This window comes from Sander lucioperca, chromosome 21, assembly GCF_008315115.2.
Source record: "Sander lucioperca isolate FBNREF2018 chromosome 21, SLUC_FBN_1.2, whole genome shotgun sequence".
Lineage (NCBI taxonomy): Eukaryota > Metazoa > Chordata > Actinopteri > Perciformes > Percidae > Sander > Sander lucioperca.
This window is the reverse complement of record NC_050193.1, coordinates 28,349,333-28,362,677: the sequence shown is the minus strand read 5'-3', so window position 1 is coordinate 28,362,677 and position 13,345 is coordinate 28,349,333. Positions and strand designations below refer to the sequence as shown.

At 39.9% G+C, this 13,345-nt stretch overlaps 1 protein-coding gene across 5 annotated transcripts in view; it reads left to right on the top strand.

Moving 5' to 3' along the window:
• The window catches only part of LOC116065439 (myosin-10), a 91,920-nt gene that overhangs the window by 32,750 nt on the left and 45,825 nt on the right, over nt 1-13,345 (top strand). For all 5 annotated transcript variants that reach the window (XM_031320957.2, XM_031320954.2, XM_035996510.1 and 2 more), the window contains one exon: nt 10,485-10,512. In XM_031320957.2, coding sequence (XP_031176817.1) covers nt 10,485-10,512 — 28 coding nt within the window. The remainder of the gene's footprint in view (nt 1-10,484; nt 10,513-13,345) is intronic.

Here is a 13,345-nt window from a genome sequence, read left to right as displayed (position 1 = left end):
AGTACCCCTTTAACAATGAACTACATAGCTACTTTTTGATAGTTCTGTATTTACTCAAGAATGATGTCACATGTTTTAATTGCTTTGCACTAAAGATTTCTTCAAAGCTATAAATAGGTCGCTTAAAGTCCCCAAGTGCTGTTAATACAAAGACGTGTCTCCTGATACTTTAATGTCTGTCTTCTCCTTTACTTTGATGAAGTGACTGTTAGTATTACCTTAATCACTATTAGAAGGATTTATTGCTTCGAAGTCTGTTTATCTTATCAAAACTGCTGTTGGAGGATGTAAGATATTACTCCTCTTCAGCCCTCTACTTAAGTGGGTTTAATTTGCGTCTTATCCTAATTGTCCGGAAGCTTCGAGGTGACAGTTAAACACTGCAGGTTACCCACAGACCAGAACACTTCCCAGATCACGCTGACTGTTTGCTACTTCCACTGTCTGGGAATGTGAATGAGCTCTGTCTCACACGCACGCACACACACACACACACACACACACACACACACACACACACACACACACACATACACACTTAGAGCTTTGTTTCTCTGGTTTTAAGTAGCTCTGGATTGTGTCCTCTGCTCTAGGCCTTTATGAGTAAGCAGGCCGCCATTTTTATATTACCAGTGCACTAATGCAATCACCATATTCTACTGTGCTGTGACGAGGGAGTTGTGATTGTGTGTGAGGTTTGTGGGTGAACCTCACCACTTATAGCAGTAGTTAATGAGAGAGCAGCTCACTGGCTATCACTCAGGATTTCTTATTGTGTGAAGTGGTTTCCATGGCGCTAGAATTTCTCACTGTGTGCAGTTACATTTTACGACTTCTTTTTACGAAGCAAATTGTTAGAGCGGAAGAAATGTGTCACATCCAGCTTCAAAGGTTGAAAGTCATGTTTTCAAGCCAACATCCATTTTTAACAGTGTTTTTTTTTTTTTTTTATGGCAGCATGCTCCTAATCCGAAAGTTCTGGTTTTTTGTTTCTTTAATCTGCAAAAAACTTTGAAAAGTGTGTGTAGGAGCATGAAGTGGTCAGTGAGTTCCTCTATACATAATAAAGGTCTGCAGAGGAGGAGGGGCAACGGCTGGTGTTAACTTTTCCTTTTAGTTATCTTTGCCAATATTATCACAAGCATGAGATGAATGAGAATACGTATGAATTTAATCATGGATTGTTTGACAGCTGTCTGATCCCACATGCAGAGAGTTTACATTGAAACAACAGTTTGCAACAATTAGGAGTGCAATTTGTGGGTTAGACTTTGGGTCGAACTGCATTGAACTGGAGCCATAATGTTGAGGACCATTAACAATAAATGGATGTAATTTTGATCTTTGAGCTAAGAATGTTTTTGTACACCAGTTTGGTTTCAGCAGGGGATGAGGACAATGTTTTCGGTGGTTGAGGTTAGGAAACCTTTGTAAGCCATTGGAGCCTAAATGAGACATTTTGTTCCACACTGAGACTCATTAAAACCAGGAAAAAATAAATTACTGTTACGCCTCTACACTACAAATCACTTGTAGTTAACATATTTTCTGATAATGTTTTACAGCAGTGCTTTAGATTGTTTAAAGGTCCTATGACATGCTGCTTTTTTGATGCTTTTATATAGACCTTAGTGGTCCCCTAATACTGTATCTGAAGTCTCTTTTATATAGGCCTTAGTGGTCCCCTAATACTGTATCTCCCCTAATACTGTATCTGAAGTCTCTTTTATATAGACCTTAGTGGTCCCCTAATACTGTATCTGAAGTCTCTTTATATAGACCTTAGTGGTCCCCTAATACTGTATCTGAAGTCTCTTTATATAGACCTTAGTGGTCCCCTAATACTGTATCTGAAGTCTCTTTTATATAGACCTTAGTGGTCCCCTAATACTGTATCTGAAGTCTCTTTTATATAGACCTTAGTTGTCAGTTGTTAGTGAAATTTTCATGCCGTGGGACCTTTAAAGATCCCATATTGTAAATATGGGTGGGAATCACAAGGTACCGCACGATACACAATACATTATACATAGCTCACAATACCGATAATATCACGATACAGCAATTCTGCGATAATCAATATATATTGCTAGACAATCCTATAACGATATCGGTCTAACAGTGAATACAAAATGCCTGTGAAAAGGTTAAGTGCAGGTTTTCTCTCTTTAGTCACTGTTCTTTATTCTCTTTATTCAAGTCCAAACTGTTAGAAAACAGCACAATTCTGCAGCACAAGTTGTTCAGTCTGTAAATTAAAATGACATAACTATAGAGCAACTATGGGTCCAGATTTCCCTATTAAATGTGGCTGGGGCATCTGTTATTTTCCTCAAACTGCTGTCCCGTCGAAAACCTCTTCCTCTTCAGGTAGTTACAGTAACTTCTGTTCAAGTTTTCCTCATTCATGTGTTTGCACCTTTGCACTTTATTTTATTCATTAAAATATTGATATTTGGTGCCAGCGTATCGATTATTGTATCGCACGGAGGACGATATATTGCCTTATCGATATGTTGTCCCAGCCTTAAAGCAGCCATATTATGCTCATTTTCAGGTTCATAATTGTATTTTAAGGTTGTACCAGAATAGGTTTACATGGTTTAATTTTCAAAAAACAGCATATTTTAGTTGTACTGTACTGCTCTCTCTCACTGCTGCAGATCCTCTTTTCAGCTGGTCTCTGTTTTAGATACAGAGTGAGACCTCTTTTCTTCTTCTTCTTCTGTACTATCTTTGATTGCACTTGCACATGCCCAGTAGCTCAGATGTAGATCATGTCAGCTAGCTAGCTTCATAGACAGTAAAAGAAAGGCTGTTTCTACAACTTCGGTCAGTTACAAGGCAGGATTAGCTGGGAGACTTCTAAATGAGGGCGCACATGTAAGTAGTTCTTGTGTAGATTATGGTGAACTTGTGTGTGTTGTAGCAGTGCTTTGCTATTGAGAATGAGGTAGCATGCTAGCGTTAGCATTAGCATGCTAACGCTACGAGCTAATGGTTGCGGTTAGCCTGCTCGTTTCGGCTTGTGACGTCACAAGCCGTGCCGATTTTGAACAGCTCACCCAGAGACTGAAGGCAGGACACATTCAGAAACTGTATCTCACTCTAATCAGCATGGATGGATTTCTTTCAAAGTTTGTATGTGTGTGGAAGCACCAGAGACACGACATAACACCCCAAATCCCAGAAAAAGTGATTTTTTCATAATATGGGCACTTTAAAAAGTGAGATTTCCATGTCTTTTTTTATTATAAAGGTCGAGGTGCTATCTACAGTAAGTACTGTGAAAGTATCAAAATGCTCAATCCACAGAGAAATGCACACAGCCCGTATTCAGAAACCGTTCCTTTAAACGAGCCGTCAGGACTTTTGTACAGTTGTGATGTCACAGCTACACTATTTATAGGTAGAAAGTGCCGCTACAGTGACGTTACAGTCATTACCCGGCTGCAATGGTAGTGCAGAGACGCAGAGAGCGCAGATGCAGAAGAACCGGAAACGCTGACCAATCAGAGCAGACTTTGCTTTTTCGGTAGGGGGGGCTAAGAGACAGGCGCTAAAGCAGAGTGTTTCAGACAGAGGGTGAATACAGGTACATTCAGACAGACAGTATGAGAAAGATAAAGTGTTTTTTGAACATTAAAGCATGTAACATGTTCTAGTAGAAACCCCAAACTCATATAGGTATGAACCTAAAAATGAGCATGTAATGGGACCTTTATCATGTTTTTTCTACCCAGCAGTGTGGAGGATTAATAATACAGTATATCGTCCTAATCTCTTTGCCTCTTGTTTATCAAAATCATGAAGAATGGGGAACTCCATATAAGGAAGGTGTGAAGAGGTTAAAGTAGATTACATGTATGTATATGAAAACGGAACAATAATCTGAGTTACAGTCAGGAGAGGGATACTGAGGCTGTACAAGGTTAAATGAGGTCGATAATAGGGGGTTATTGTAACGACTGGGGCTTTTGTGGAGACGGCGCGAGAGGGGGATTGCTCTGGAATGTGAAGAATGAGGGTTTTTTAATCCTTGTGAGGGATAAATTATTAGCAGCAAAGGAAACCCTGCTGTGCAAGACAGGCCCGTCTCCTACCATGGGAGTCTGAAGTGAGATCGAGTATGTGAGTTTTGGTTTTGTGCACCCATGAGACACACTGTGTGCAGTTGTTTGAATTGATTGGAGTGCAAAATAGTCAAAGAAGTGCACACAGTTTCATAACTTTGTACACTAATTAATGAATGCAGTGCACAAATAATTAGAATGTGTTTTTCAGCCTGGCTTGGGTGATCACTTATATATATATTTTCAAATTGTCCAATCGTGGTTACTCGAGATCGCCAGTCTGACAGGCTGGCTACACTGAACACGTAATTGGACATTTCTAAATGAACATTAGGGCGCAGATTCTAGATATTATTTTTTATAACATTTTAGCTCTGACAGTGAGTTAGTTAAAACTCCTTTAATATATCAGTTTAGGAAAAAAACAACCCCAGATCATCCCTAATATCAATATACGATCTCATCGAACCAATTGTCACAAGCCTTCAGCCTTTTAAGATATTTTTTATGGCTTTTTCCTTTATTAGAGCAGCAGCAAAGAGACAGGAAATGGGGGAGAGAGAGAGAGAGAGAGAGAGAGAGAGAGAGGGGATGACATGCAGCAAAGGCCTTGCATCGTATTTGAACCTGGGCTGCTGTGAAGGACTATGCCTACATGTATGCTCTACTGCAGGGGGGTCAAACTCCTTCGCTAAGGGCCACACTGGAAAAGGAGAATCAAATCAAGGGCCAGACATGTATAGTTTGACATGTTTTTATTTCATCAAAAAAGTAAAATATTTATTATTTATAAAATATTTACTGCATGTCATTAGTCTTCTCACTTACAGTTTGGTTCACATAAAGCCCTGAAAAAGTGAGCAAAAAAGTTCCAAAGCCATCCTAGAATTGAGCAAATCAAGCAAAACAATGATTACATTTTCTAAGTATGCTACCACACAGCTGACTCACAACAAGCTCTTTCACAGCCGGAATATGCAAACTCTCTGGTTCTGGTTCTGGGGGAATTTCTGAGTCTCAGAGTTGGCAAATTTGCCAAATTCTGCTTTGAGTGTCACGTAATTGCAAGTTGAAAAACAGTTTCCCATGTGTTTGGTTTGGCGCACAACTAGGTTGGCCAAAATATATTGTGAACCTAGATTGATATGCGGGCCGGATCAGAATTTGCGAGGGGCTGGATTTGGCCCGCGGGCCTTGAGTTTGACACATGTGCTCTACTTAGTGAGCAAAAGGTCATACCCAGTCTTTTTTATTTGATTTGACATGATAAAGAGCTGGAAATGTCCGTTAACATCAGTTCAAAGTGTTGTTTTTAGAACTGCCTGCTCTCTATCTTGAACATGAAGTAGAAGTGAAGTATTTCACCCTACAGTGAACTGTGTGACCAATACTTAATGGTCTGAAAGCTGCCTTTTCCTGTGCTGTCATTAACATTTGTATTTAGCTTGTATCCAAACAGACAGAGCCGTGGTCTAACCTAAAACTTGAAGAATGAATGGGCCAACTTGTTTCCCACTCACATTAACATTAGCTAAATGATCGGCTGTGAGTTGCTGTGGAGGAAATAAAAGTGTAGCAAAAAAGTTCTGACGAGGCGATCAAATTAAAAACATCTGTTGGTGTGGAAAAGTGATTTTGTGTCCAGTAAAGTTCCACTCTGTAGTGGTCTGAGTAATCTGGCTTTGCACCGTTCACGGGGAGAAAAGGGAAATGAGAGCAACGGTGTGAAAGGGGAAACACAAAGGGGGTAAAGATTTAGTGAGGCAGTAATGAGCTACTGGAAGGGAAGAGCATGCTCAGTTTGATTGGTCCACCACGCCTAGCCAGCATGGCATCCTGGGTAAATATGGCCCAGCATTTAGTTGCTGTGGTGATCTAGGAAGCAGCAGCTGCCAAGAGGACCAAGGTGGGAGTACCGACCTGATAAATGCACGCACTCGCTCACCCACTCTAACAGCACAGGTCACGTTAGACAGTGGAAAGCGAATTCTACGAAACATATCCATCACGAAATGTTTAACAACACAGCAGGACAATATAGAATGTAATTAAATGTTAAACAAGGAACATGTGAGATCACAAGATCTGCAAATGTCTGATATCAGTCGGATTGTGTTCTACTTGATGGATCAGTATGTGTTTATTGAAAGAGCACATTTTTACAAAACTGCCCTTTTGGTTCTGGCTAGTGAAGCCAGTATCTGCTTAGGGGTGTAAGAAAATTATTTTATTTAGCAATACTATATCGATTTTTGAAAACGCAATATCGATTTTTTTTATTTTTTTATTTTTATTTTTTTTAGTTTACGTGCAAAAATATTCATGTAAGACAGTGGTTCACGTTTATGTTGTGTTTAAACCCCCTACCGCTAGATGGCCATGCTGAGACACACCATTAGTGCCCTGGCCTAACAGTGCCTAGCAGTGCCTGACTTTTTGCTAGAAGCTAACAACGTAGCTATGGCTGAACTTTGGTCTACTTTATCATATAAACATTAGCTCACTAAGAACCTGGGAACCACAATCCCAAACTGGCAGTTAGATTTTCTGTGTACTGAATTGTTTACCTAAAGTAAACTTCTTTGACTTTTATGCACATCATGTCTTTTTAAATATTAGTTTTTTAAAACTATACTTAAAATAAATCCCAATATATCGCCTTACGCACAGTATCGAAATATATTGCAATATATTGAATCGTGATACGTATCGTATCGCCAGATTCTTGCCAATACACAGCCCTATATCTACTTTATGTTGTGTGACCTTAAAGAAGAATCACACCATAAAGAGGACGGTAAATTAAAGGAATGATTGCCTATCAGGGAAGAACTCAGGGGTGTTAGATGTGGAGGTAGTGGATGTCCACAGAGGAATATAAGGTCAAATGAAAAGTAGAAAGAGGGCATCACAGGTAAGTGGGGGAAACGGATGCAGAGAATGAAGGGAGAGTAGTTTTAATGGATGTCCAAAGGGGCATGTGTGTGTCTGTGTGTGTGTGTGTGTGCATGTGTTTGCACACCTTTTTATCTTCTTGTACAAGCTTTCCTTTGCCATTCCCTTCCCATCAGGCAGGACTGATGTGTGTCCACAAACAAAATCAAAAACATCCTAACCTTACTTTCATAGGTCCATCTGGGTCTTCATTTACTCTACAGTTAGGGTTGGGCAATATGACAATATATATCATTAAAACGGTATAAAAATGTCTATCGTATATATATTTTTGTATATTGTTTCGCAATGGCGAAAAGCCAGCGGCCAAACTGCGTTAACACAAAATGAACGTCATTTGGACGACTCTTTACTTTCTGATCCTTACACGTTATGTTCATTTTGCACTGCAGTTGTTAATTGAGAAAATAAAAGTATTTAATTCACACAGGACTATACACAATTTTTTCAACTTTACCTTGTGGTTACTTCATATAGAATATTTATTTATTGAATTACCAGAAAACATGCTATACCGTGATATACATCGTTATCGAGATATAAATGACCTATATCAGGATTGTATAAAATAATATAATATTATATAATAAAGTCAAAAATAAGCCTTGGGCTTTAGCCTGTTCCTTTTTCTGTCGTTGATTGTGTGAGTTATATCGTGTGAAATGGATCGGTTTAATAATAATGTTTTTGTCATTGCATATTCACACAAATTTTGATGCTTTGTTCATTATATTGTAAATCAAAATAAACTATTCATAAACTCATAAACTTAAGATTTTGGCTATATAACACAGCCCTACGTACGAGGACATTTGCCAATCTGCCATTTCATATCATATTTACAAAAAGCAACTAAAATATGATTTGACCATTTCATTACTAAGCTCTTCCAGACATTTAAATTCAAAACAAACTACTTGTTTAATTGAAGGAATATAAAGTGGGAATTTCAAAATAAAGGCGCATTTTAAAGATGACGATATGTATCGATATTGTCACTTTGTATCGATAGTATTGGATCGTTGAGGATTGAATCAGTATACATCGATCCAGATCGATGTATCGTTACACCCCTAGTGATCAAATCAACAGGGTCAGCTGAGGTCATCTTATCTCTCAAAGTTTTCTTCAGAATGATAAGCAGACACACACAGGAATATATTTACGACATGTGGAAGGCTGTACCACCTGAACTTCCTTTTGTTGTTGTAGTTTTTGCCTGTAAAGCCATGGTATCTATTACTGCTCACGCTGCCACAACTACAAACAAATGACATCTGCTGCTGTCACATGGTGTTTATTAAGGCACTAGAGCAACACTTGAAGTAACTGTATGGGTATTTGGACTGACTGCAGGCCCAGAGTCGCACTTTAAATACAAATTTGGTACAGATTTTTTTCCATTATTCATTGCAGATTGCAGTCAAGAGCTAATTTCAGAAGCATGAGGTCACACATGCAAACTGGTTCTCTCTTTAATCATGCAAAGCTGAAGAGATGTTGCTCAGCCGCTGTTCAGTGTTTGTGTATTTTTTTGTTTTAATGCTCATGATAGGTCACGCAGTGTTGCGTGCCTCAGGCCAGCGAGGCTGGAGCAGTGCAAGGTCTTGTGAAAATCCACATCAGGTGCATCTGATGTGGATGAAACACTGACAGGAAGAGTAATCAAACTTTGACCCGTGTTTCCTAGGCCACCCTCATCATCAAGGGAGATGGAGCCAGTTAAATCGAGCAGCTCGTTCATCATTTCCACCATTGCAGTAACTCTCATCCAACACAAGTGTGCAGACATTTTATTTCTGCACATTTGTGTTTGAGCGCGTCTGCATTTTATTTGCATTCATTATTTGGATGAGAAAACAACATTTTAATGACACAAGGTCTCCAGATACACACACACACACACACACACACACACACACGTAAAGCAAAATCCTTTTTGTCATGCTTAAGTGCAGGAACAAAATGTTTTTCTTAAAAGATAACACTGTAAAGACTTTGTGAAAACTGACCCACATCAACAAGGTGGGAGTTTGTGGGTTATACTGGTAGGAGGCAAATTTGTTATTCTGTGGCACATCCCACAGCCCCACAGTTCAACTCTTCACGTCTACAGTGGATGGCTATTAGAGAGACACTAATATTATCCATTAGAGGTTCTAGCTAATAATGGTCTTTTGCTGAACTGGCTTTATTTAAACATAATAAAAGAAGCGAGCAAGGAGAACTACATAGGGGATTCTTTGAACAACACAAGGAAACATTTAACACAGACACAGTGTGATATGGAACCGCATAATCTGCTCCCATTCCTCAACAATTAGTCTACTGGAAATTTCTTGGACACAGAAATGTTGTTTCCTATGAACTTTTTTGTGATTAAAATATCTTCAGGCCTCGTGGATGGAATAAAAATTGGTCGCTAAAAGTTGCATTTTGGGCAATTTGAGTAATTAGCATAATACGCTAGTTAAGGGTAGAGACTGCAGGTGAATAGGGTAAAAAAAATGAACACAATTGTAGTATGTTTAATGGTGTTTAGTGTTATTGTGTTGTATGTTTAATTGAAGTGCTTGTGGTGTCATGGTTGCATTTTAATGTTGCAGAGAAGCCAAAGGCAGATACCATTAAAGTGGACAATAAAATCTAGTCTTATCTGAAAGCAATTTTCCTTAACTACACCGTGGGTTGCCCCTGGTACCGGAGGCTCTTGTGTTCAAAAGGATAAAAGAAATTGCAATTTCATGCAAGCATAAAGAGATGTCGCCCACGTGTGACATATATGTTGTTTACCAGTGGTATATTAAATTAGGACATGCTCTGATTGTGACCGTTTCTGTTAAACTGATAAACGTGGCAGTACCCTCTGGGTTCTGGTTTTTGTAGTTCTTTGTAGTGTGCAGCAGGGCCTTCGAAGTTGAGAGGTCACAAACTTCAGTGGACGTAGCTAATCCTGTCATCTGGTCTTCCGTCTGAATGCCTCGGTGATGAAAGGTGTTAGAGCTTCGGTTACTAGTCTAGGTGTCAGTTTATGGCCATTACACAGCACGGCATGACGGGTAGTCTGGATGAAGGAGGCTGAGTAATGAGCTGTGTGCTGTTAAATGTACTCTTGACACACACACACACACACACACACACACACACACACACACACTGGATTCATGTGACTTTGGTGTCCACGGAGGAATATTTCAGTTTCCCATTATTCTCAGGAAAAATCCATATCAGTTGTGTGTTCCTTTAGGAGTGATCTGACCGTACAGTTCTCCTGTATTTGCATGTTGATGCTCTGCACTGCACCAAGAAAAATAACCGGCTAAGTTGCATCGCATTTGAGTGTTGTAGTCCAACAGCTTGACCACAAAATGCCGTCTTTGTAATTATTGTAATTTGTAATGAAGGGTAAAACCAAAAGAAATGCGCTGACTGTGTTTTTCTGTTTTCTCGGAACAGATCGTGAGGACCAATCAATCCTTTGCACGTAAGTACCACAACTCTTAACTCTCTATTAATCGTCCTCCTCTCCTCTCCTCTCCTCTCCAGAGGTCACTTCCTGTTGGGACAGATGATCTGTTGGTTAGGGTGGTTCTGGCAATAAAGCAGCTTAATGGGCTGGAAAATGAAACTGTCTTAAGATGAAGATTGTACAAGCTGCACCTTAAGAGGATTATCTCATATTACCTTCTATAAAGACAAGGTCTCACTTCTTGTCCTCAAAGTATTATATATCTTACAGTGAAGAAGAGTAAAAATAAGCATTGTGGTTTAATATTTCATACAGTAGTATGAGAGCACTTTATACGGATCATCACCTCTGTATTGCCTAGTTTCCTGGTTATTTTTTCTCTGTGAAGTAACCCATTCCCCCTTCTTCATCCCTGTTCCTCTCCCCCTGAGTCAGTTGGCCAGCTCCCGTCACCCTGCTGTTTTATTTAAGGACTGGTTTCAAATAGCTTTTTTGTGGATGCTGGGTTGTGCAGCAGCTCTACCCAGCACTGAGGGAGTTATGAGTGCGGTTTGGGGCCCTGACTTCTTCCCCATCTTCTTTGGCAGAGAGTAATTAAGTGGCACACTCTTTGAATGTGGCTTGCGTTGACGCTGCCAATGACAAAGACAAGCGCCGTTGCATAATCTGTCCTAAATTCAGAAAACGGCACCCCCTGTTGGTGACAGTGGAGCCATTTTAGCAGTGTTACCCACTGTTTAATAAGTAAGGTAAAAAAAAAAAGACTGCATCGACTTTGCGACAACCACTTTTCCACTTAACCACTTGTACTTGAGTTAAAATGCCACAAGCATATTTAGCATAGCTTAGAATTATAGACGGTCTTTGTGTAGTTATGTGGTTCAGCAGTGATGTACAGTATTTACTGTACTTGTGTTTGTAGTTTGTAATAGTTGTATATGAAGTATCAAAAATAATATGAACCTGTGTGAAGTATCCTGTGTCATACACAGGATTTAAGGATGAAGGAAGTCACTGTAGTCAATCAGTGCCACAATATGCAACCAAGGGCTAAAATGCTAACAAAATGCCTGTTGCTGGGAAAAAAACACAAGATTTAAGCAAGTCAAAGGATTATTTTAGCACCAGGGAGGACGTCAGCTGTTAATAAGCTATTGCTAGTTATGTGTTAGCAAGCTAAGGAGCTTGCAAACAAAATACTGCATAGCTTTCTGATTTATCCATATTCTACTATTACTCTTAGAATGCTTTAGCTTAACTTACAGAAATATAGTTAGCCTTAAACTGACATACAGTACGTGATGACAAAAGTCAGCGCACACATAATGTTAGGTCCGGCAGCTCATAAAAACTGAGTTCTGTGTTCTTTACCCTGTTGTTAGTGCAGGCCACCACAGAGCAGCTTTTAGGCATTTTTCAGTTGTTTGCTAGCTAGAAGGAAATTGACGAGGAAGCACCTTCACGCAATACAAAGTCAATGGAGTGCGATGAACTGTGTTCCCCTCCGGTGTGGGCGGGACGTCAATGTGCCCTGTCTCTGTGTCTACAGTGCCTGACAAAAGTCTTGTCGCTTATCTAAGTTGTAGGAACAACAAATAATAACTTGACTTGTAGTTGATCAATTGGAATCAGAAATGGTTTATATGAAAGGCAAAGGCTTCTGGATTATGCTTATTATACCAAAATAAAGTTTTGTATCATTCATTGAGTTTTATCATTGAATTAGGACAGAAAGGTCAGATTTGGCTTGGACAAAAGTCTTGTCGTGTCTTTATATGATTCAACCAATCACAGATTAGAGTTTCACCTGTGACAAATACTGTAATTAACACATTCCTGGGTGTGTATAAAAAGAACTCCAGCACACCAGACCTTCATGTGAAGTGCAACTTGACCTCTCACAACATGCCAAAGATTCAACCACAGACCAAAGTGCTGATCATCAAGAGCCTGAAGACCAAGTCTGCTGCTGAGGTGGCAGACATCTTCAATGTATCCAAACGTCAAGTGGAAAGGATAAGAAAAAGATTTGAAGAAACTGGTGAAGTTCATGACAAGTCCAGGTCAGGCAGACCCCATAAGACAACTGTTCAAGAGGACCGTTTGTTGCTTCGACAGTCCAGGGCCAGCCCTTTTTCTGGGCTGGCCACCAGAAACCCCTGTATCTATAACAACAGTTTGTCGAATTCTCTCACGCAGTGGCCTCCATGGCCGAATTAGTGCTGACAAACCAGCATTAAACAGAAGACAACTAAAAAAGTGTGTTGCATTTGCAAAGGCCCACAGCTTGGTGAAAGGATGGACAGTGGAAAAGTGGCAGAAGGTTGATTTTTCTGATGAATCATCCATTGAACTGCATCCCAATTGCTGCAAATACTGCAGAAGACCTGTTGGAACCCGCATGGACCCAAGATTCACCCAGAAAACAGTCAAGTTTGGTGGAGGAAAAATCATGGTTTGGGGTTACATGCAGTATGGGGGTGTGCGTAGATCTGCAGAGTGGATGGCAACATCAACAGCCTGAAGTATCAACAAATTATTGCTGCCCATTACATTCCAAACCACAAGAGAGGGCAAATTCTTCAGCAGGCTGGCGCTCCTTGTCATACTTCAGCCTCCACATCAAAGTTCCTGAAAGCGAAGAAGGTCAAGGTGCTCCAGGATTGGCCAGCCCAGTCACCAGACATGAACATTATTGAGCATGTCTGGGGTAAGATAAAGGAGGAGGCTTGGAAGATGAAACCAACGAATCTTGATGAACTCTGGGAGTCCTGCAAGACTGCTTTCTTTGCTATTCCAGATGACTTCATCAATACGTTATTTGAGTCATTGCCGAGACGTATGGATG